This window comes from Telmatherina bonti, assembly GCF_933228915.1.
Source record: "Telmatherina bonti genome assembly, chromosome: 3".
Lineage (NCBI taxonomy): Eukaryota > Metazoa > Chordata > Actinopteri > Atheriniformes > Telmatherinidae > Telmatherina > Telmatherina bonti.
This window is the reverse complement of record NC_136621.1, coordinates 8,469,919-8,487,841: the sequence shown is the minus strand read 5'-3', so window position 1 is coordinate 8,487,841 and position 17,923 is coordinate 8,469,919. Positions and strand designations below refer to the sequence as shown.

Sequence of the window (17,923 nt, the reverse complement as noted above, 5' to 3'; positions counted from 1 at the left end):
TTAGGCGACATGCCTCCAGTCTCAAAGTTTTGAAACGCTCCATCATGACTTCATGCTCCCACAGGAATGCAGTAAGTTCACATGACTTTATACACTTATTTTACAAAAAATAATCACAAACAACAGGTGGTTAAAAACAACATTTAAGTCAGCTTAAGTTCTTACTTTTTAGATAAACCAATACTAAATTTAATAGACTTTGTCAGTTCTCTTAACTTGTTTTAATGGCAGGAATATTTGCCAAACATCACGCCCAGAGCTACACATCCTCTGGGTGGAGGAAGGTAGCAATGCACCTCCTCCACCTCTCACGTTTTTGTCAGGAGCTGGAAGCACGCCAGGATGGGAACGGCTTCCTGCTTGCACCAGGGAGGAATTAGTGTGCCGGGAAACCCAAATATGGGCCATTTTATCGGTTTTGATCGGATGACTCAGCACCACACTATATGTTACATTTTCAAGTTATAGAATGGCTATGAAAGAAAAGCAAAGTGGATGCTGAGATCAACTAAAGTGGGCTTAAGCTGAAACTTACAACAATACTACTACTACTACTACTACAATAATAATAATAATAATAATAATAATAATAATAATAATAGTTCATAATTATTGTTCATAATAAAGGTAAAAGGATACAGCATGTGGACTACATAAAGTGTATTTATCTGGGTTGAGTTTCCCTTACGACGAATAGGTCTCGTCTTGTTTACAGTCCGTGTTCCTGGCAGCCCCGTCATGAAGCCTACGTGCCAACCCGCAGGCGGAGCAGTGAGGAAACAGCCAATCAGCGGCTTGTTTGGATCAGCCTCTCCAGCGCTTGTAAAGAAGTGGTGCGTCTTGAGCGCTTGTCATTTATAAGGACGCTGAAGGGGAGCGCGCTCTCCACGAAGAGACTCCACAAGTCAGGAGTGGAATGAAAACATCTGAATTAATCACAGGACTCCGCTTTGAATCCGACTAAAGGAACAAATCGACGACTTGGTACAGTACAGTTCCACTATTTTGGAAGTTTTGCTGGTTTTTTTTGTAGTTTTGGTCTTCAGTATAATAATACAGCGGGACTTTGCGCTGGAGATTGAATCATTTGGGACACTAAAGCCTCGGTGTCCACGCATCATCTTTGCAGAGCACTTTTGTAGCTATTTGACTGTCTTATTTTGAAATATGTCCACAATAATGGAACAGCCTTTTTATGACGACTCGTTTCTCTCTGCTTATGGCCATCCAGGCGCAGCCCTGTCCGACTACAAGCTGCTAAAGCAGAACATGAACTTGAACTTCTCCGATTCATATCGGAACTCAAACTTCAAGCCACAGCACCTGCGCGCCGACAGTGATTTCTTTTCTGCGGACGTGGGCTCGCTGAAGCTCGCCTCCCCGGAACTGGAGCGACTGATCATCCAGAACAGCAACGGGGTCCTCACGACGCCGACACCCGCACAGTACCTCTACAACCGCGGGATCACAGAGGAGCAGGAAGGATTTGCAGAAGGGTTTGTTAAAGCTTTGGACGATCTGCACAAGATGAACCAGATGGCTCCTCCAAACGTGTCCATCGGCACTGGTGGGGTTGCCTGCCCGGCTCCAACATCGGTGTTTGGCTCATCCATGCAGCCAGAACCGCTCGAATACACAACTCTGAGCAGCTGCACAGCAAACCCCAGCATGACTTCTACAGCCAGTTATCCCTCCACTACTATCAGCTACCTTCCTCATCACCAGTACCACCAGCATCCACAAGCCGTTGCCCATGGATCCCACCACTTCCAGCACTCCCTGGCAGGAGCTGGTATCCACTCACAGCGCTTCGGAGGGCTAAAAGAGGAGCCCCAGACCGTCCCCGACATGCAGAGCAGCGATAACGCCTCTTCGCCGACGTCTCCGATAGATCTGGAGAATCAGGAGCGGATCAAGGCGGAGCGCAAGCGGCTGAGGAACCGGCTCGCTGCGTCCAAATGTCGGCGGCGCAAACTGGAGCGCATCTCACGGCTGGAGGACAAAGTTAAAGTACTGAAAACTGACAATGCTGGACTTTCTAACACGGCGTCTCTACTGCGGGAACAGGTGGCCCAACTCAAACAGAAAGTAATGACACATGTGAGCAGTGGTTGCCAGCTCATGTTAGCGCCCAAAGTCAAGTCTTACTGAAGAAATGATGCACTTTTACAAAAACACTGGACAAGAACTGCACTGAAAAATACACCAGACAGACTTTCTGTTACGAGAACTGAAATGTTCTGCTTTCTTTGGCTGAAAGAAAAAGAGCCCACACTCAGAAATCACACAAGACTTAAACACTTCAGGGCATTTTTTTTCAATACGTTTTTAAAAGTGTCGCCTTGGTTTTGCTGGTTTATTTGTGATGCTTTTATGTAAATTATTTTGTTCAAATTTGAGCCTCTTTTTTTTTTTTAAACTTGTACAGTAAATATTTAAGTAAATTAAACTATGAAAAGGAGAAACGTGTTGTTTTCTTAACATGTACTCCAAATACTTTTAATAACTTCTCGTAAACAAAACCACACTGGTTGACAGTAGAAGTTGCTAGACGCAGAAAACGTCCCAGCGTAGGATTTTTCCTTATTCACGCACATACGTCAGCTCGTGATTGGTAAATGTTTCACGCAAACGTCATGTGGCAAGGTTTCCGGGAACTCCCTCCTACATTGCCAGTCAGAGACGCTGCGCGCTCCCCTCCACGCCGCAATGGGGTTTGTCAATGAGACAATTCATTCGAGAGAGGGGATTTTCCCCAAACTACTTTCAGTTTCCCAAAACAAGCTGGGTGAAGACAAAAAAAAATCTCTGGGTAGACAGACAAGTTTGTTCGAAATGACAAGAACTGGTGTAAACATATGCTGGCAGAAACAACAAGGGAATCAGGTCATTAATGTCCACCCCAAAAGGCAGATGGGGGAGAAAGTTTTAGTATATAGGCCTACAATACATTTCTGGGGAAAATGGCTCCACAAGAAAGCAACTAAACTGTAATAATAACTTTTATTCAGCTGATGTACACACGTCCAACAATCCAATAAGTTTCAGCTCCCATTTGGCAACATGACGCTGTTCTGAGTCATACACCACAATAACTCCAGTATTAACCAAGACTGGAAGATTTATTGTTCTCAGATCTTTTGCCAGGTTCAGGAGTCATGGCTGTGGCAGAACATTGGTTTAAAAAAACAAAAAAAAAACCAAACTAAATATGCCTAGAAAAAAAAAATATCCCAAAACATTCAGTAGACCTCTGCTGCCACCTAGAGGCAGTCATGTACATGACATACTGATGCAGCAGCAGGGGTCAGGGTCCTGCAGGCTCTAGAAGTTTCTCCACTGCAACACTAATTCAAAGAAATGGTTATTACTACTTAGCAACCAATTTTTGAGCCAGTTTTGTGGCATCAGAAAAACATCTAAAATCTGCTGGAGAGTGATCCAAGAGTTGATCACCTTGGCTCTAACGTTGCTGCAATAGTGAAACAGGCAAATTACAAAAAGTTAATTTTAAAATGTAATTCAAGTCAAATCATACAAAATGTTTTTTTTCCACTAGTTTAGAAAATGTGTCAAATGACAATTCAATAGAGCTTTAATTCAACATATTAAAACCATTTACTCAGCTGTATATTATTCCTTTGCGCCCAAGAATAATTTTATACTCTTTCATTAAACATTCAGTTTTGTTTTTTTTTTACCTTTTAAAGAAATGTTAGCTGCATGTTCCTCCATTATTTCCAATCTTGCATTTTCTGACTCCACTTCTGCAAATGCATTTTTTATTTACGCTTCCCATTTCTGTTAGCATGTCATTATACAAGTGGAGAGGGAAGGTCTTGCAGCATGTGCCTTTGGGGTCAGCTCCTCAACCACTGATCAAACTTCATCAGTGTAAGTCCAAAGTACAGAGAAGATTATGCTTGCCTGGCTCTCCTGGCAGGTTGTGGTGATGGAGGGAGATAGATTTCCTTAAAAAGAAACATGTAGAGCTCCAGCAGAAACAGCAGACTTTCAACTGGAGATTGTATAACTTACTCTCAACCAAAAAAAAAAAAAAAAAAAATCTGTCACAGTATTTTCTGTAGTTGGACTGACAGAGGGTAGGTATTCCAGTGAGCTGCACAAATGCCCAACTTAAAAAGTAAGGAATAATTTACCAAATCAGTCCTCTATAACCACCTGCTTAATGTACCAGAAAATAGACACCACACCATGGTTTTCCAACTGTTTTAATAAAGATGGTAGCAAATTACTGATGACAGCAAAGAAAAATATTAAAACTTTGACAAAAAAGGAAGAAAACTGTGCTGTCAGTGCTTGAGACTATGAGAGTACCCCACCGATTTAAGGTCACACTTAAAAAAGTAACATTTACATAAGATTTTTTTGCCTGAACAAGCAGGGAAAGGTGTTAATAGATTGGACGCCATAAGATACGGATACTGCTTCATAGGGGCACCTCATCTGAAGGCAAGTGCTGCAGACGGGAAGTCAGGTGGACAGACATTTACTGCTTGGAGAAAAAGGCTTTGCTCTTCTCAACATCTGGGACGATGGTGTCACTGCCAGGTTTCCATCCGGCTGGGCAAACTGTATGAAGGAAGGGAAAGTTTACTGAACTCTGTAAAGTCCCAGAACACAACACGTGTGAATCACCAGGAGAGCAAACCAATGATGCAACTCTGGATAAAACTGAGTCAACCTTTAAGTCTTTAAAGGACGCTTCACTAAATGTTTGCAGTGTAAACTGTGTTTAAAATAACAAAAGCATCAAATATGAAAAGGGAGGTATTAGAAAGACGGGCCTCATAATCAGTTTAAGCTTGTTACATCCTCCACGAGTAGCAAGAACGCTGTGCAAGGAGGAGAAAAATTCTCTTTTGTTTGCTCCATTCACACTCGACGAGAAGCTTCGTCTGCAGCGGGGAGGGATCACTGCAGGCGGCAATGTCGGCTTTTAAGCGTAATGAATTTTAAAATTTAACGAGAAACTTAATCCATGGTGGTGCATTTGTGCACGCGTCCTTGTGTTTTAATGCCACATGTAAAAATGTTCGTAGTTTCACCAACTCGATCAGTTTTATCAAAACAAGCCGTTTTACCTGCAACAGCAAAAAATGTGGAAGTGGCAAATTTCCACATTATACTTATCTGTGTTAACCACGCCCACCTCAACTGTCCAACCAATCACAGGAGACTTCTCAGATATCTCAGCTTATCAGCAAGATAAAACGTCTGCCAGCCTGATGTGTCAAGAACCGTCTTCAGACACATCCGCAAGAACAAAATATCGCTTTCTTCTCAGAGCTTCGAGAACAAGACAAAACTTTTTGCTTCTCGTGGCGTATGCAACAAGCTTTACTCGTCCTTTTAGCTAAAAGTAAATACTCAGCTTCCAGTGGAGCTAGACTGTAATAAAACACTGATGCAAGCAGAAGGCAACTGAAGTGCACAAATGAGAGGAAAAGCCATACAAGCTGAACCACATTCATGTTCAACATGTGTAATCCATGTTTTTCCAATACATGGAACAATTATGGCCATTATGCCAAATGATAGGAGTTAAATCATTAATGTGAGCGACTCAAACAATAATCAAATCTACTTTGAATAATAACGCCTGAGTTTTGCACAACTGGCACAGGAAGTTGGGCAGAATGCCACCTGAAATGTTCATTAAATGCAACACACTTGTAATTTATGCAATATTAATGCGTGCTTGTTAAATCTGAGTTTGGATGCAGGAGTTTACTCACCCTCCCCATATTTGTCAGTGTGCTGGAAGGCTTGAACCAAGCGCAGAGTCTCATCCACAGAGCGACCCACAGGCAAGTCGTTAATGGTGATCTGCCTCAAGATGCCTTTGTCATCAATCACAAACAGGCCCCTGAGGTACGATAAATGAAGTTAGACATCTGCAACCTTTCGCATCTTCTAAAATTTTGATTTACACCTTTATTTATACATCTCATCCTGGTGAGATATCTTCACAAGACACCTGTTTTTAAAAATGTTGTGCCAGCCGGATGGAAACTTCTGGCATTTCAGTCAAAACCCTGAAAATCCTTACTGACCTGTATGCAATGCCGTCATCCTCCTTCAGTACTCCGTAATCTCTGGAGATGGACTTTGTGAGGTCTGCAACAAGAGGGATTTTCATGTTTCCCAGACCTCCCTGCTTTCTTGGTGTGTTGATCCTACAGAGAAAAGAAACTAAACATAGTCAACACTGACAAAGGAGAATGTATCAAAGCTTCAGACTTAAGCACTGGAACCATTTTAGCACCCCAAACACAACATTAAATTAACAAAAATTCTTCTATCCTGGCATGTAAATATGATTAACTTTATTTGATAATTATGGGGGGGAAAAAAACAAAACAAAAAAAACAGAATATGTGGCAATGTTTTTTTTCTGCACCCACTTTCAATCTACCGGTAACTCATAATGCAAAAGTCTTAACTAAATTCTATTCAAGTGAGTGATTTAACTCTACATCAAATTAATCTTTTATACTTTCTATAAAATATTTAAATGTTAGAATTAAAAGCTTTTCAATCTGTTAACGTTAGGCCAACTTATTGATTAGGTTTTCAATTGCTCTTATTAACTCCAACACAGAAAAAAAGACTAAAACATCTTAAATCAAACATTCGTTTTGCTTTCCTTAAAACAAGTGTCTATTGTTCCTCTGCAGCTTGTCTTCCATGTTCCTGTCCAAGTAAAGCTGGTGTGTGAGGTCAGTCGCAGAGGGACTTTGTAGACTTTCACAGGCTTATGAGGAGGGACAAAATATTTCACAACGACCTTGTGAGCAGACAAAAAAGACCAGATATCTAATTGCTTTAATACAAGGTGTATTTTTGTTGAGGTAGCATGCTTGCAAGACATGTGCAGGTTATGAAATATATCAATATCTTGCATCTTACTCCCTCGAGAGTTTGGAGGATAATTAAAAAAACGTTACTTCAACACTTATCAACACCAAGCAGAGAGGCAGGGTGACAGGAGATAAACTGGGATGGGTTTTCTGTCAGAGACAAACCCTTGAAGAGGACCAGACTTAAACATAAAACCAGTCAAGTTCCGTCTTGACACCCTTTAACTTTGTTTTTTCCCCTCACATTTTTTCCTTTCATTTCTCAACAGCTTAGTCCAATTAATGGTTGCAGGAAGCTGGAGCCTAACATAGCAGTCATCAGGCGAGATGCGCACTGGACAGGTCGCCCGTCACTAGCAGGGCCAACACAGAAAGACTAACAACCACTCACAGTCACTCCTAGGGACAATTTAGAGTAACAAATTAACCGAACATGCATGTCTGGATGGTGGGACGAAGCCAGAGCACCCAGAGAGAACCCACACATATAACATGCAAACTCTACACAGAGGGCCACTGTGTGCTGCGACCTTCTTACTGTGAGGCCACAGTGCAAAACCCTACCACACACTGTGCACCACCTCTAAGGATATCTGTGTGAAATTTGACATCTTATCATTTAAAGTAATTTCCGAAAAAGTAAAAGCTACAACTGGGACTGATCCACTCTAATATAATCTGTATCAGGCTCCAATATATTGACATATCCACATAGGGAGCTTTTGTGGTCCCGTTGTTTAAATAAAAAAAAAAAAAGTGTTACGTAGGTTTCAGCCAAACAAAATATGGTGATGCAGAATCTGTTCAAATATTTTAATTACAACTCATAATTATATAATTTAGTTGGTTTTTTTTTTTTTTTTTAAATAGTTCAGACAGCCTTATCTACGCCTGCAATGACAAGTCTGATGGGGAATGAGCAGTTTTTGGAAGTGTAACACGTCACTTATTTAAATATATTTTAGTATGTAAACATTAAAAACCAAAACAGCAACTTGGTTGTTCAGCTAAGAAGGGAAGAGAAAATAGTTCTATCGGTGAAAGAAGACGTGGGAATCTCCAGCTTGAGTCGTTTGGCTCAAAGCTGCAGCGGGTTGAGCATGACAGGCTTATTTCACAGCACAGCGTTAGCCATGTGTTTATTACTGCACATAAACTGGGAGAGCATTTAAAACATGTGCAACTAGCACAGTTCCGTTGGTAAGATCTTCAAGCTGAACTAAAAGGTTTTGCCAATCGGCTCCATGAAAACATTTGGGCCATACTGAACAGCAACTCTTATGATCAGAAGTCCTCTTCTGCAAAAGCGAGCAGATAGTGCTGCCCAGCAGCGTTCCGAGGCTTCCGAGTGTGATGTTGCAGCGACGTTTCGCTTTACATGCTAGAAAAGAGATAAATACACTGGCTATTCTGAACGTGCACTGAAAAGAAACGCTAAAAGACAAAAAGAGTGAAAGGGACAAAACAGAGTCATTGTGGCACTGTCTTTTCCTGGCTGGAGGTGGATGATGAATTAGCTGGCGATAGGGAACGCGTTCCTGGAAAAATGGCAAAAGTTCTGTAGTGTCTTTAAGAAGTGATGCGTGGTTCACGACAGCCTAATGAAACTTTTCAGAGTAACTGCAATAAAGACCAGAGTTCCAATAATGTTCATATAAACTGATCTGGTGTTGGAAAACATCTGTTTCCACATTTCAATTTTTCTGAATCAGAACCCCAAAATTCTGCATCTGGCTTTTAGTAAAAACCTGAGAGTTCACTGCACAGACATGATAATCACTGAAAGCTTTCTTTTTAAAATTAAAGTTATCCTATAAACCCAACAGCTGACTCAGTGTGTTAACACAGTGGCATCTAAAATCCTAATTTCCTTTCAGCGGGAGATCTTACCATGCCAAGTGGCTGAAATGGGAGTCAATGGAACAGCCGATGACTTCGCATCCGAGACGGTGAAACTCATCTGCCCTGTCGCTGAAAGCAATGATCTCGGTGGGACACACGAATGTGAAGTCCAATGGGTAGAAGAAGAAGATTACATACTTTCCTGAAAAACACAGAAAGTGGCAAATATTTTAATTTGAAAGGGGTAGATAAAAATGACCATTTGGGAAAATAAGATTAGACTCTGGTTAAACTCAAGACAAAATATTCTTTAAACTGGGTTCACAAAAACAAAAAGCAGAGACACATTGCCACCTAACCTTTGTAGTCAGACAGCTTGATGTCCTTGAATTGTCCATCAACTACAGCTGTGGCTTTAAAGTCTGGGGCAGGCTTGCCAATCTGAGCATTTCCAGAAGACATGGTGTCGTGGAAAATAACTAAAAGGGAGAAAAGGCACATACCAAACAAAAGATGAGGAAAAACCACCAAATGGCTCATTTAATGTAATATCAAGATGAATGGAGGAACAACATGAACTAAACAATTTACATTGAGTCTAGAAACCCCTCAGACAACTTTCTGTAGAGCTAAAGGTTCAAAGACTTGTTCATTTAGGCAAAGATCCGTAAAAAGGTCACATGCAAGTCATGTTAGGCCGGCAGGGAACAATAGCGTCTTAGGAAGCTTACATAAGCATGGTGCACGCAATCCATTAAATGTGATGTTAAAGGGATCATGCATATCTTGGTTTAAACGTATGTGGAATAAAACAATAAGATAAACGGAACAGAAAATAATTCAAGTTTATGCAAGTGCATGGTACAAAGTGCAGAAGTACAAAAGCTGGCAGTCCTGTAAGTTCAGTTTCAGATGTGAGTTGCAGATTTGAAATGGTCAAAGTTCAGTATAACAGGTGAAGGTTTCAGATTTACATTTGTTGACTGAAGCAATAATTACATTATTAATCCGAGTAGGACAACATCAGTCTGACCCCGAGGCTGCAAAACGGGGACAAAGAAAACGCCAGAAACACAAAAAGGAGGGAGGTTGGCTGATTAGCTTAGCGTTAGCTTAAGCTAGTAAACTGCTTTATTTAACATCTATTTGTTCCACAATATAAAAGTAACACAGCGTCAAATATGTGCAAACACGCCGCCAATTACTCAGATATAATCAAGCAAACGTATTTTTTATTCACCTGTCTTTCCGTGGAAAAGTTGGCAGCAGAGATCTGCGGCTTGCACACAGAGAAGGGAGTCAAAGGGGGGAGGGATGAGCGCAGAAATGAAGAAATAGCGCAGAAGGTTGCGTCCCCCGGAAGTGAAAATCCCATCCTTCCAAAGTAATGTGCACATATGTTCATTCACTATTAACATTTAAAAACATTGCAGCGGCATCAGATCTTGTTTTTGTGACGTTAACATGTTGCTTTGTACAAAACAGGCATGCACCAAATACTTACGATTTAATTCTTTCATTTATTCATTTTCGTTGCAACTTTTTGTTAAATTCAGAATCTGGAGCCTTCCTGGCCTTGGAAGGTACATGTAGAGATGGACGGTTTTATTCAGGGTGCTTGGATCCCAGAATCCAAATTCATGGCAGCACGACAAGGGAGAATTTAGCCTGACCAGTTGACATATTCAATAGAAAACAATGAGAAAAACAGATTAAAGCGTTTTATATTTTGTGTTCATTAGTTAATTGATGTTTTAAAAAAAAAAACCGAACATCTTTTGCAAATTAAATTGCTAATCAATGAAAACACATTTAATTTATTTTAAATTGCTTGAAGTAATTCTTAAAAGATTAGGTTAAGATGAGATATACAGCTAGAACTAATGGATTTTGTTTATCGTTTGGGATTTTTAACTGAGAATAATAAGTTGTTTTATATAACGTTTCTGTGCAAAAAAGTCCCCACTTTTAAAGCATGCACGTCTGTAAAAGGTGACTAAAAGTGTAATTTGCTTAATTTTGCTTTAATTTTATTTTGAAGATCAACATCTACGGAAGCCGATGCAGAGGTACTTCCGGTGAGCCCGAAGAGAAAATCATAGAGGAGAAAATCTGCCTTGGAAATCTCGTCTTTTTAGGTACATTTATAATAGGAAAGCATAAATTCTTTAGCCGACTTGTGTTTGGGGGTTGACACTTTGAACTTGTTAATATTTTATTGAAACAAAATGGACTGGAGGTAAAATGTAGCAAAAGATGGCTTTGTATTGCAAAACAAAGGGTGGAAACGTGCTGAGGAAACCTACATTTTTTAAGTTAATTTACTGTAAAAGAAAAAAAAGGCATAAATTCATTCCTTGAAATGTGTACGAAGTGTAAGATATCTAAGTTGTTGATATTTCAATTCAATGACAACGACTAAAGCTGGATTGTAGCAAATGCAGCCTCGTAGCGCAAAATAAAAAGTTGGAAAGGTAGCATAAGTTAGCTTTAATTGACAAGATACTGAATAAAATGTTAAATGTCATGTATTTTGATATAATCCTGTAAAGTTAAATGTTTGTTCAGATATACACACATTTCCCAAACTTTGAATAGCTTTTCCAGGCAACTTCTGTCTGAAATCCACAATGATAAAATCGCGAGATTTAGTAAATGTTGTGTCAAATGATTTCCAGTTGTGTCTGAGAATTTCATTGATCAGTGTTCAATTTGCAGTCCACATTTTTAACTTGACCTATAAAATACACATTTATGGCAGAATTAGTAATACTGTCCTTTCTGATTTTTTATTTGTTTATGTTTTATACCTTTTGATTTTCAGGGTCAGCAGGAGCAGTTTTATTTTCCCTCAAGTTATACACATCATTGTCTGTGCACATGGATTCACAAGGTAAGACACATTTTAAACTAGTCATCAGTAATTACATTATCTTCTGAAATGACCCTCCACTAGAGCCTTCAAGTGACCTATTTCTGTAAATTTTGGGTCATTAAATTTGATTCGATTAATGAATCAAATCAAATTTAATTTTGTTCTTGTTTTCCTTTTCTGTCAAAGAGGTAGATGATTTTCAGGAAAGTTTTGAAAACAGTTCTTTTAAGATAAGATGGACACATTACTTTCCAAACTAAAAAACAATTAAATTGCAATAAGAAGTTAAGATACAGACACTCTGCAACTTATAACTCCATCAGTCAAACTCTGTTAACAGATTGACGGACTTCAGTCAAGTTGTCAAGGGCCTTTTTTTACAGACCAGATCAATGTGTGTGTGTGTGTGTGTGTGTGTTTTTTTTTTTTTTTTAACATGTTAGATTTTCATCACCTAGAGCTCCTAAATTTAAGCAGTTTTAGAAGTAGTTGGTCTGTGATGACAACCTTTATTCTGAACTTCCCTGCAGAAACCCCAGGGCCAGTTATTTGTGAGGTGTGTGGAACGTACTTTGAGACGCGACGAGGGCTCTCCAGCCATGCTCGCCTCCATCTACGCCAGCTCGGTGTCACATTATCAGAAAGCAGCGGAGCTCCCATTGAGCTGCTCTACCAGCTTGTCCGGGATGGAGATGGCTCCCTCCCAAATCTCAAATCAGAATCTTCTGTACTTGAGTCAACACCTCTCAAAAAATCATCCCAGCAGGAGTCCAGCACACCTTCAGTGCAAGAAGGCATCAGTACCTCCAACAAGAAAGAAGTTGAAGACCTGGCAAGCCCACAACAGATGGATCACCAGGGATCTCCAGCTAGACTCAAGGAGCCAACAAAGTCTGTCCTCCCCTCATCCCCTTCTGCTCTCCAGCACACTGAAGGGTCGTCTTTTTCCGAGCATCAGAGGGTTACCAAACCACTGTGGGCACCACTGGAAACTGATGCCCCTATCTCTTTAGGTATGGCTGAAATTACATATTTTTTTCTTACAGTAATATTTGAAACTGATTGATGAAGCTGTGTGAAAAGATTTCATGTCCAGGGTGGAGAATATCACTGTTGATGATTACCAGCTTGTTCATTCATTCTTACAGCTTCAGACACGAAAAATGAGATTCATGTTTGCCAGCTTTGTGGCTCCTGGTATGAGACACGAAAGGGCCTGTCTGGTCATGCTCGCGCTCACCTCCGACAGATTGGAATCCCTGATAGCGACATCAAGGGCAGCCCGATTGAATTTCTTTACCAGATAATGGAAGCGGAGGACCTTAAGCCCATCAGTGGCAAGCAAAAGGAAGAGGACGCATTGCAAAGTTCTCCTACATCATCCAGCAAACGCCCCCCTGATCTGTCCTCACCACCTGAATTTTCCCCTGGCAAACGACCTAAAACATCTGCGGATCGCACCTGTGTTCTGTGCGGAGAGGAATTTGAGAACCGAAAAGGTCTCGCCAGCCATGCCCGTTCTCACCTGCGTCACTTTGGCATGAGTGAGTTGGTGGGGAAAAGTTCTGCAATTGATGCCATCCAGGAGCTGGTCAGCCGCGGTATGGTGGAACCTGTACGCGCCCAGAAGAAACCCAGCACAAGCAGCTCATCTCCAGGGCCGTCTCCAGCGTCTCCTTCTGCTGCTGTCCCTGCTCTGTCTCCTGGTTCAAGCCAATCCTGGACCTCACTTTCCTCCAGATTTCTCTCTCCAAGCCCTTTAAAGTCACAGTCTCCTCAAGCGCTTGTAAACAGGGCACCAAAGGCTAAGAAAGGCTTTCGGCTAGCAGTCGACCCCCTCCAAAGAAAACTCAAGTCTGAGCCTGTAGAGTCAGAGGTGTCTGTGTCTGATCAACCAAAGCCATCCTGCACTGACGGCAGTTCTCTGCAAAAGTCACTCACAGCTACTGTTTCTGCAAAGACCGCTGATTCAGGTAAAGAACAACTAATATAAATGTGAGCATGTCTGTTTTTTTTCAAGTGATATTTTAGTTTGTTCACCATGTTCCGCAGACCTGCAGTCTCCACCCACTGTCCTTTGTGATTTCTGCGGCCAGCTGTTTGAAACCCGCAAAGCCCTGTCATGCCACGTGCGCGCTCATCTGCGCCAGCTTGGCCTTACGTGGTCAATAAGAACATCTCCAATTGATCTCCTCAAAGAGGTCATGTTGCACGGCAACAAAGGGAAAGAGTTGTTGCACGGTGGGTCTTCGGCATCAGGTAAAGGGATATCGACACCTCAAAGCTCCAAAAGACCCCGGGATAGTCTCCAATCAGGGGAAGGAGCTTCAAACTCATGCACATCACCTCTCGATTATTCAGTGAAAGGAAAATCTCCAACTGTGAAGAGTGGGGCCTTACATGCTGGTAGGTCGCTTTGGCTCTTTTATGAAGTATGTATACAACAAACTGTGGAATCTGGTGTGTTAGTCCAATTGTCTTTATTTGAGAAAGTATAGCTAATGTGAGTTTACCAAAGATCTCAACATAATTATTTATTTGCACTGGCTTCACATGACTGATATGTCCCTGGTTGTGTGTCAGACACTTCCTGTGAGCTTTGCGGATTTGACTTTGAAAACCGAAAAGCCTTGGCCAGTCATGCACGAGCCCACCTCCGACAACTGGGTCTCTTTGAATGGAAGACGGATGGAGCGACTTCACCGATCGAGCTCCTGAGCGAGTTGATCCGAAAAGACCCGGCCATGGTGGCGGATATAACCAGACGCTATCGTTTTGGAGACCTTTACATCAAGAAGGTGGGCATCTGCTTTAAGAGATTCTGCTCCAGAAACTCTGAATCAGTGAATGAATTCATCTCTAATTCTGTCTCTTTATTTTTCCCAGTCACAGAAAGCTGTTGCTTCGCCTTCGATGTCCACTGACTCTGAAGCTGTGCTGAGCAGCAGTCCGAAGTCGTCCCTGGAGCAACATGAACACAGAGCAAACAGGAAGGACCACAGCAGCATCCATGCACGCACACAAAGAGGTAGGAGACAGCAGGAACTGGAAGAGGGCAAATTAAATTTTACTGATCCAAAGACTTTTCAGTAACCCCGTAACACTACTCTTGGTGTTTTTAGGGGTCCATGCACCAAAACATGGAGTGTCTTCAGTGGAGGAAAACCAGGGCACTGATTCCCAGCAGCCATCACGGTCTGGCAGCATTCCTGCTCTGCTGCCAAAACCTCCACTAACGCCACTGGTCAAACTGGTGGGCAAAATCTACTCACTCAAGTGCAGGTGAGCCACGGAAGAGCCTCTTTGTGTTTCACAGCAGCAGAATCCACATTGACCATTTGATTTTAGGGGCTGTAAGACACAACCTGGTGGGGATAAATACTTTCAGTGTAGCCATTCCCATTCAGTGTGTATCATCTCTAAAACGAGGGTAAAAGAAAATTCCTCTAAAGTGGTGGATCAGAAGAAGCTGACATAAGGAGAAGTTTTTATTATGCACCTTAAGAAGCTGTATAGAACAACTGCAGGTGCGACTTTAATGACAAAATCAGCCGACCTTGCCATTCCACATAAACATCACCTCTGCAGTGTACTCCAAATATAAAATATAGAGTTTTTCATAACTTGATACTGTCTTCAGCTGCCTGGTTTGTTTTTGTAGTCGTTCACAGTCCGCCACCTTCACCACTGAAAACATTTCTGCTGCTCGGAACAAATGAGAAGGTCCTCGAGCTCGACAGCTCAAGGAGGGAATAAAATTACCAAATGATGTGCTTTTGCAGAGCCTGTTTGTTTTGTGTTAAAGGTGGTTAAAAAGTGGAATAAATTTCCTGAAGCTTCGAAAAACACAATGATTTTCAGAACTTTTTACTGAAGTCAAAAATTAATTTGAGGAACCCGAGCTGTCAACATTGATGCATGGGCACTGTAGGTGTTGTAATTTTATTTTATCTTTAATCATTCGATTTAAAAAGCATTCAATAAATCAATGAAATTAGAAAAAAAATGGGGAAGTAAATTAGTTTTTTTTTAAAATTTATTTTATTGTAGTGCGATTTTGCTTGATTATGTTCATATGAACTGTTGTAATTTGATGGCAGTTCAGCGCCTTCCGAGTGCTTCTAGTTTAAATACTATGCATATTTATTTATGCAAATTTACTATGTAATTTTACCTCTTTAGTTTCTAATTCTTTGGCCGTGATTTAGGGACAGTTTCCAAATTGGAATGCTTGTACATACATTAATTTAATATTTTAGCTTTTTACTTTCTTTTGATTGGTTGCAAAACTAACAGCCAAACCCTGCATTGGCTTTTATAAGCTTCTGCTAATGTGTTCCCTTATCACTCTGCCTTTGTTTAATATGAATCAGGAAGGTCCTGCTAGTTTCTATGGAGATGAAGTGTGTTTTATAGTGAAGTATTCACTCTTACGACCTATGATATCCTATCTTGGGGTTAGCTTCTTCCTGGATCTTCATGGTGTTTTCAAGGTTAATTTGGGGCAATCGCTCAGCTACTCAGACCATTGATAAAGATGTTCATCATCAACATAAGTCGGCGGCTTTCTTGGATATTTACTTGTGTAGGACCTAATAATTGGGCTTCTAGTCTCTGGTTTTCTCTGAAAGTCACGTGGTGTTCTTGTAGGGTGAAATAACCATTTCATTGTTGTACTGTGTCCCAGGTGCGTTTACTCTGACACAGTTGAAATATATTGATTATGACACTTCTTTATTCATCTGATTTCTCTGCTTTCTTTTGAGACCAAGATTATATAAACAGCCTTTCCAGTTGTAAAGATATAATTGATTTGTTTTGGGTACGTCATTTAGAACAAGAGGCAAAAGAAAAGTAGAGAAGAAGAAAAGTAGTCAAGAAGAGTTAAAAGAAATTCTGTAAAATCATTAATTATTGAATTAATGTGGAAACCTTTCTCAGCGTTATTTCAGTAAATGATCAAGAAATGTTTCCGTCAATGTTTAGCTCACGCTTAAAAAGTTTCATGTGAACAAATGTCGTTCAGATGATGAGATTGAGTTTGGGTCTTTTATGTCCTGCTGTTCAGGTTCTGTGAAGAAGTTTTTCATGGACCTCTCTCTGTTCAAGAGCAGTGGATCACACACCTGCAGAAACACATCCTGTCACTCGGCTACAAAGGCAAAGCGGCTCCCCCTGCCGCACCTGTGACGTCTCCAGCACTCGTCCATCCTGTCTCTGTTTAGTCCACCAAATCCTCTCTAAGCAGGTTTTAAACGTCAAAGTTCAGAAAGAAGTGATATCTCGATGTAAGATGTGGAAAAAAAGATGTTCCTGGCTCGTCCTTAGGAGGGCGAACATGAGCCATAAAACAGAAGCAGCACAATGTAATCCTCTCAGGTTAAATCCACTTTTTTTTTAATTTGTTTTTTACATTTTGTTTGTGTCAGATTTAGTGTTGATCATTCACAGGTGCTGTTTCATAATGACAAAATGATTTTATTATATCCAATATCCCACTGACAACACGGCTGACCTTTAACTAACACATTATCTGCAACAAGTATCTCCCGTTTCTTTTTCTTCTTTTTTTTAAAAAGTTTTTTACTGAGTGTTGCATCTACGTATGTTTTCATCAGATGGAAAGGTTTCTGTTCAGCACCATCCTTACATTATCTTACTTTAATAGGCTACTTGTATCATGTAACTTCCCAAAATGTCTGCTTCTGTCCTAAACCTGTTGAAAATGTTTGCTTTGACATTTCCTTTTAAACACATTTGTTATTTAAATGAAAACAAAATTAATTTGTTTGTGGACGATATTTTTAGTGTATGTGACATTTTTTCTTTTTAATTATTTCCACATGGCAGGAAAATAAACTTTCTAGCAATTTCTCATCTGAGTTTATTTAGTTTTTATGTTTGTTTTCTCTTAGTAATTTCCATCTATTTTTCTAACACGATTTAATCTCGCTTTAAGGATTAATAAAGTATTTTAAATTCAATTTAATTCAGATGTGGGAATAAATCTCATCATCTGCAGTTTTCCAGTAGTCATAGTATTTTTTTGTAATGAAAATAAATTTCAGATTAACAATTTTCCTTCAGCTTTTTTTAAGTTATGGCAAACACTCTTGGTGCAACTTATACACATCGTCAGTGTTGTATCCCAGGTTCATTGGGTGTTTTAAGTCTCACAACAGACACCCTCACCTAGGTGACCCAACCAGGGTTCATCAAGCCTCAGCTTGTGTCTAAGTAGCCTTTAGCCACAAGTACAAACCTTTAAAACATACAACACAGCTTAAGTCTAAATACTACTCAAAAAAGACTAAATTACATC

General features: G+C 40.5%; 3 protein-coding genes across 3 annotated transcripts; 2 read left to right on the top strand and 1 right to left on the bottom strand.

The window, feature by feature from the left end:
- The first annotated feature begins 990 nt into the window (after positions 1-990).
- Positions 991-2,196, top strand: LOC306774666 (transcription factor JunB-like). Its single transcript, XM_079264809.1, has one exon. The coding sequence runs from the start codon at positions 1,168-1,170 to the stop codon at positions 2,149-2,151; it is 984 nt and encodes a 327-aa protein (XP_079120935.1). The 5' UTR covers positions 991-1,167; the 3' UTR covers positions 2,152-2,196.
- Positions 2,197-4,216: 2,020 nt separating this feature from the next.
- prdx2 (peroxiredoxin 2) lies at positions 4,217-10,071 on the bottom strand. The gene is made up of 6 exons (XM_079264312.1): positions 9,967-10,071; positions 9,086-9,205; positions 8,775-8,928; positions 6,078-6,200; positions 5,760-5,890; positions 4,217-4,593 (listed from the first exon to the last, which is right to left on the bottom strand). Exons 2-6 carry the CDS (start codon positions 9,186-9,188, stop codon positions 4,511-4,513), a joined length of 594 nt encoding a protein of 197 aa, XP_079120438.1. The 5' UTR covers positions 9,189-9,205; positions 9,967-10,071; the 3' UTR covers positions 4,217-4,510.
- A 744-nt stretch (positions 10,072-10,815) lies between these two features.
- LOC306774903 (protein Wiz-like) lies at positions 10,816-17,202 on the top strand. Its single transcript, XM_079265091.1, has 9 exons — positions 10,816-10,864; positions 11,551-11,619; positions 12,132-12,614; positions 12,750-13,574; positions 13,654-14,007; positions 14,185-14,399; positions 14,488-14,629; positions 14,724-14,883; positions 16,670-17,202. The coding sequence occupies exons 2-9, from the start codon at positions 11,607-11,609 to the stop codon at positions 16,824-16,826; spliced, it is 2,349 nt and encodes a 782-aa protein (XP_079121217.1). The 5' UTR covers positions 10,816-10,864; positions 11,551-11,606; the 3' UTR covers positions 16,827-17,202.
- The last annotated feature ends 721 nt before the right edge of the window (positions 17,203-17,923 follow it).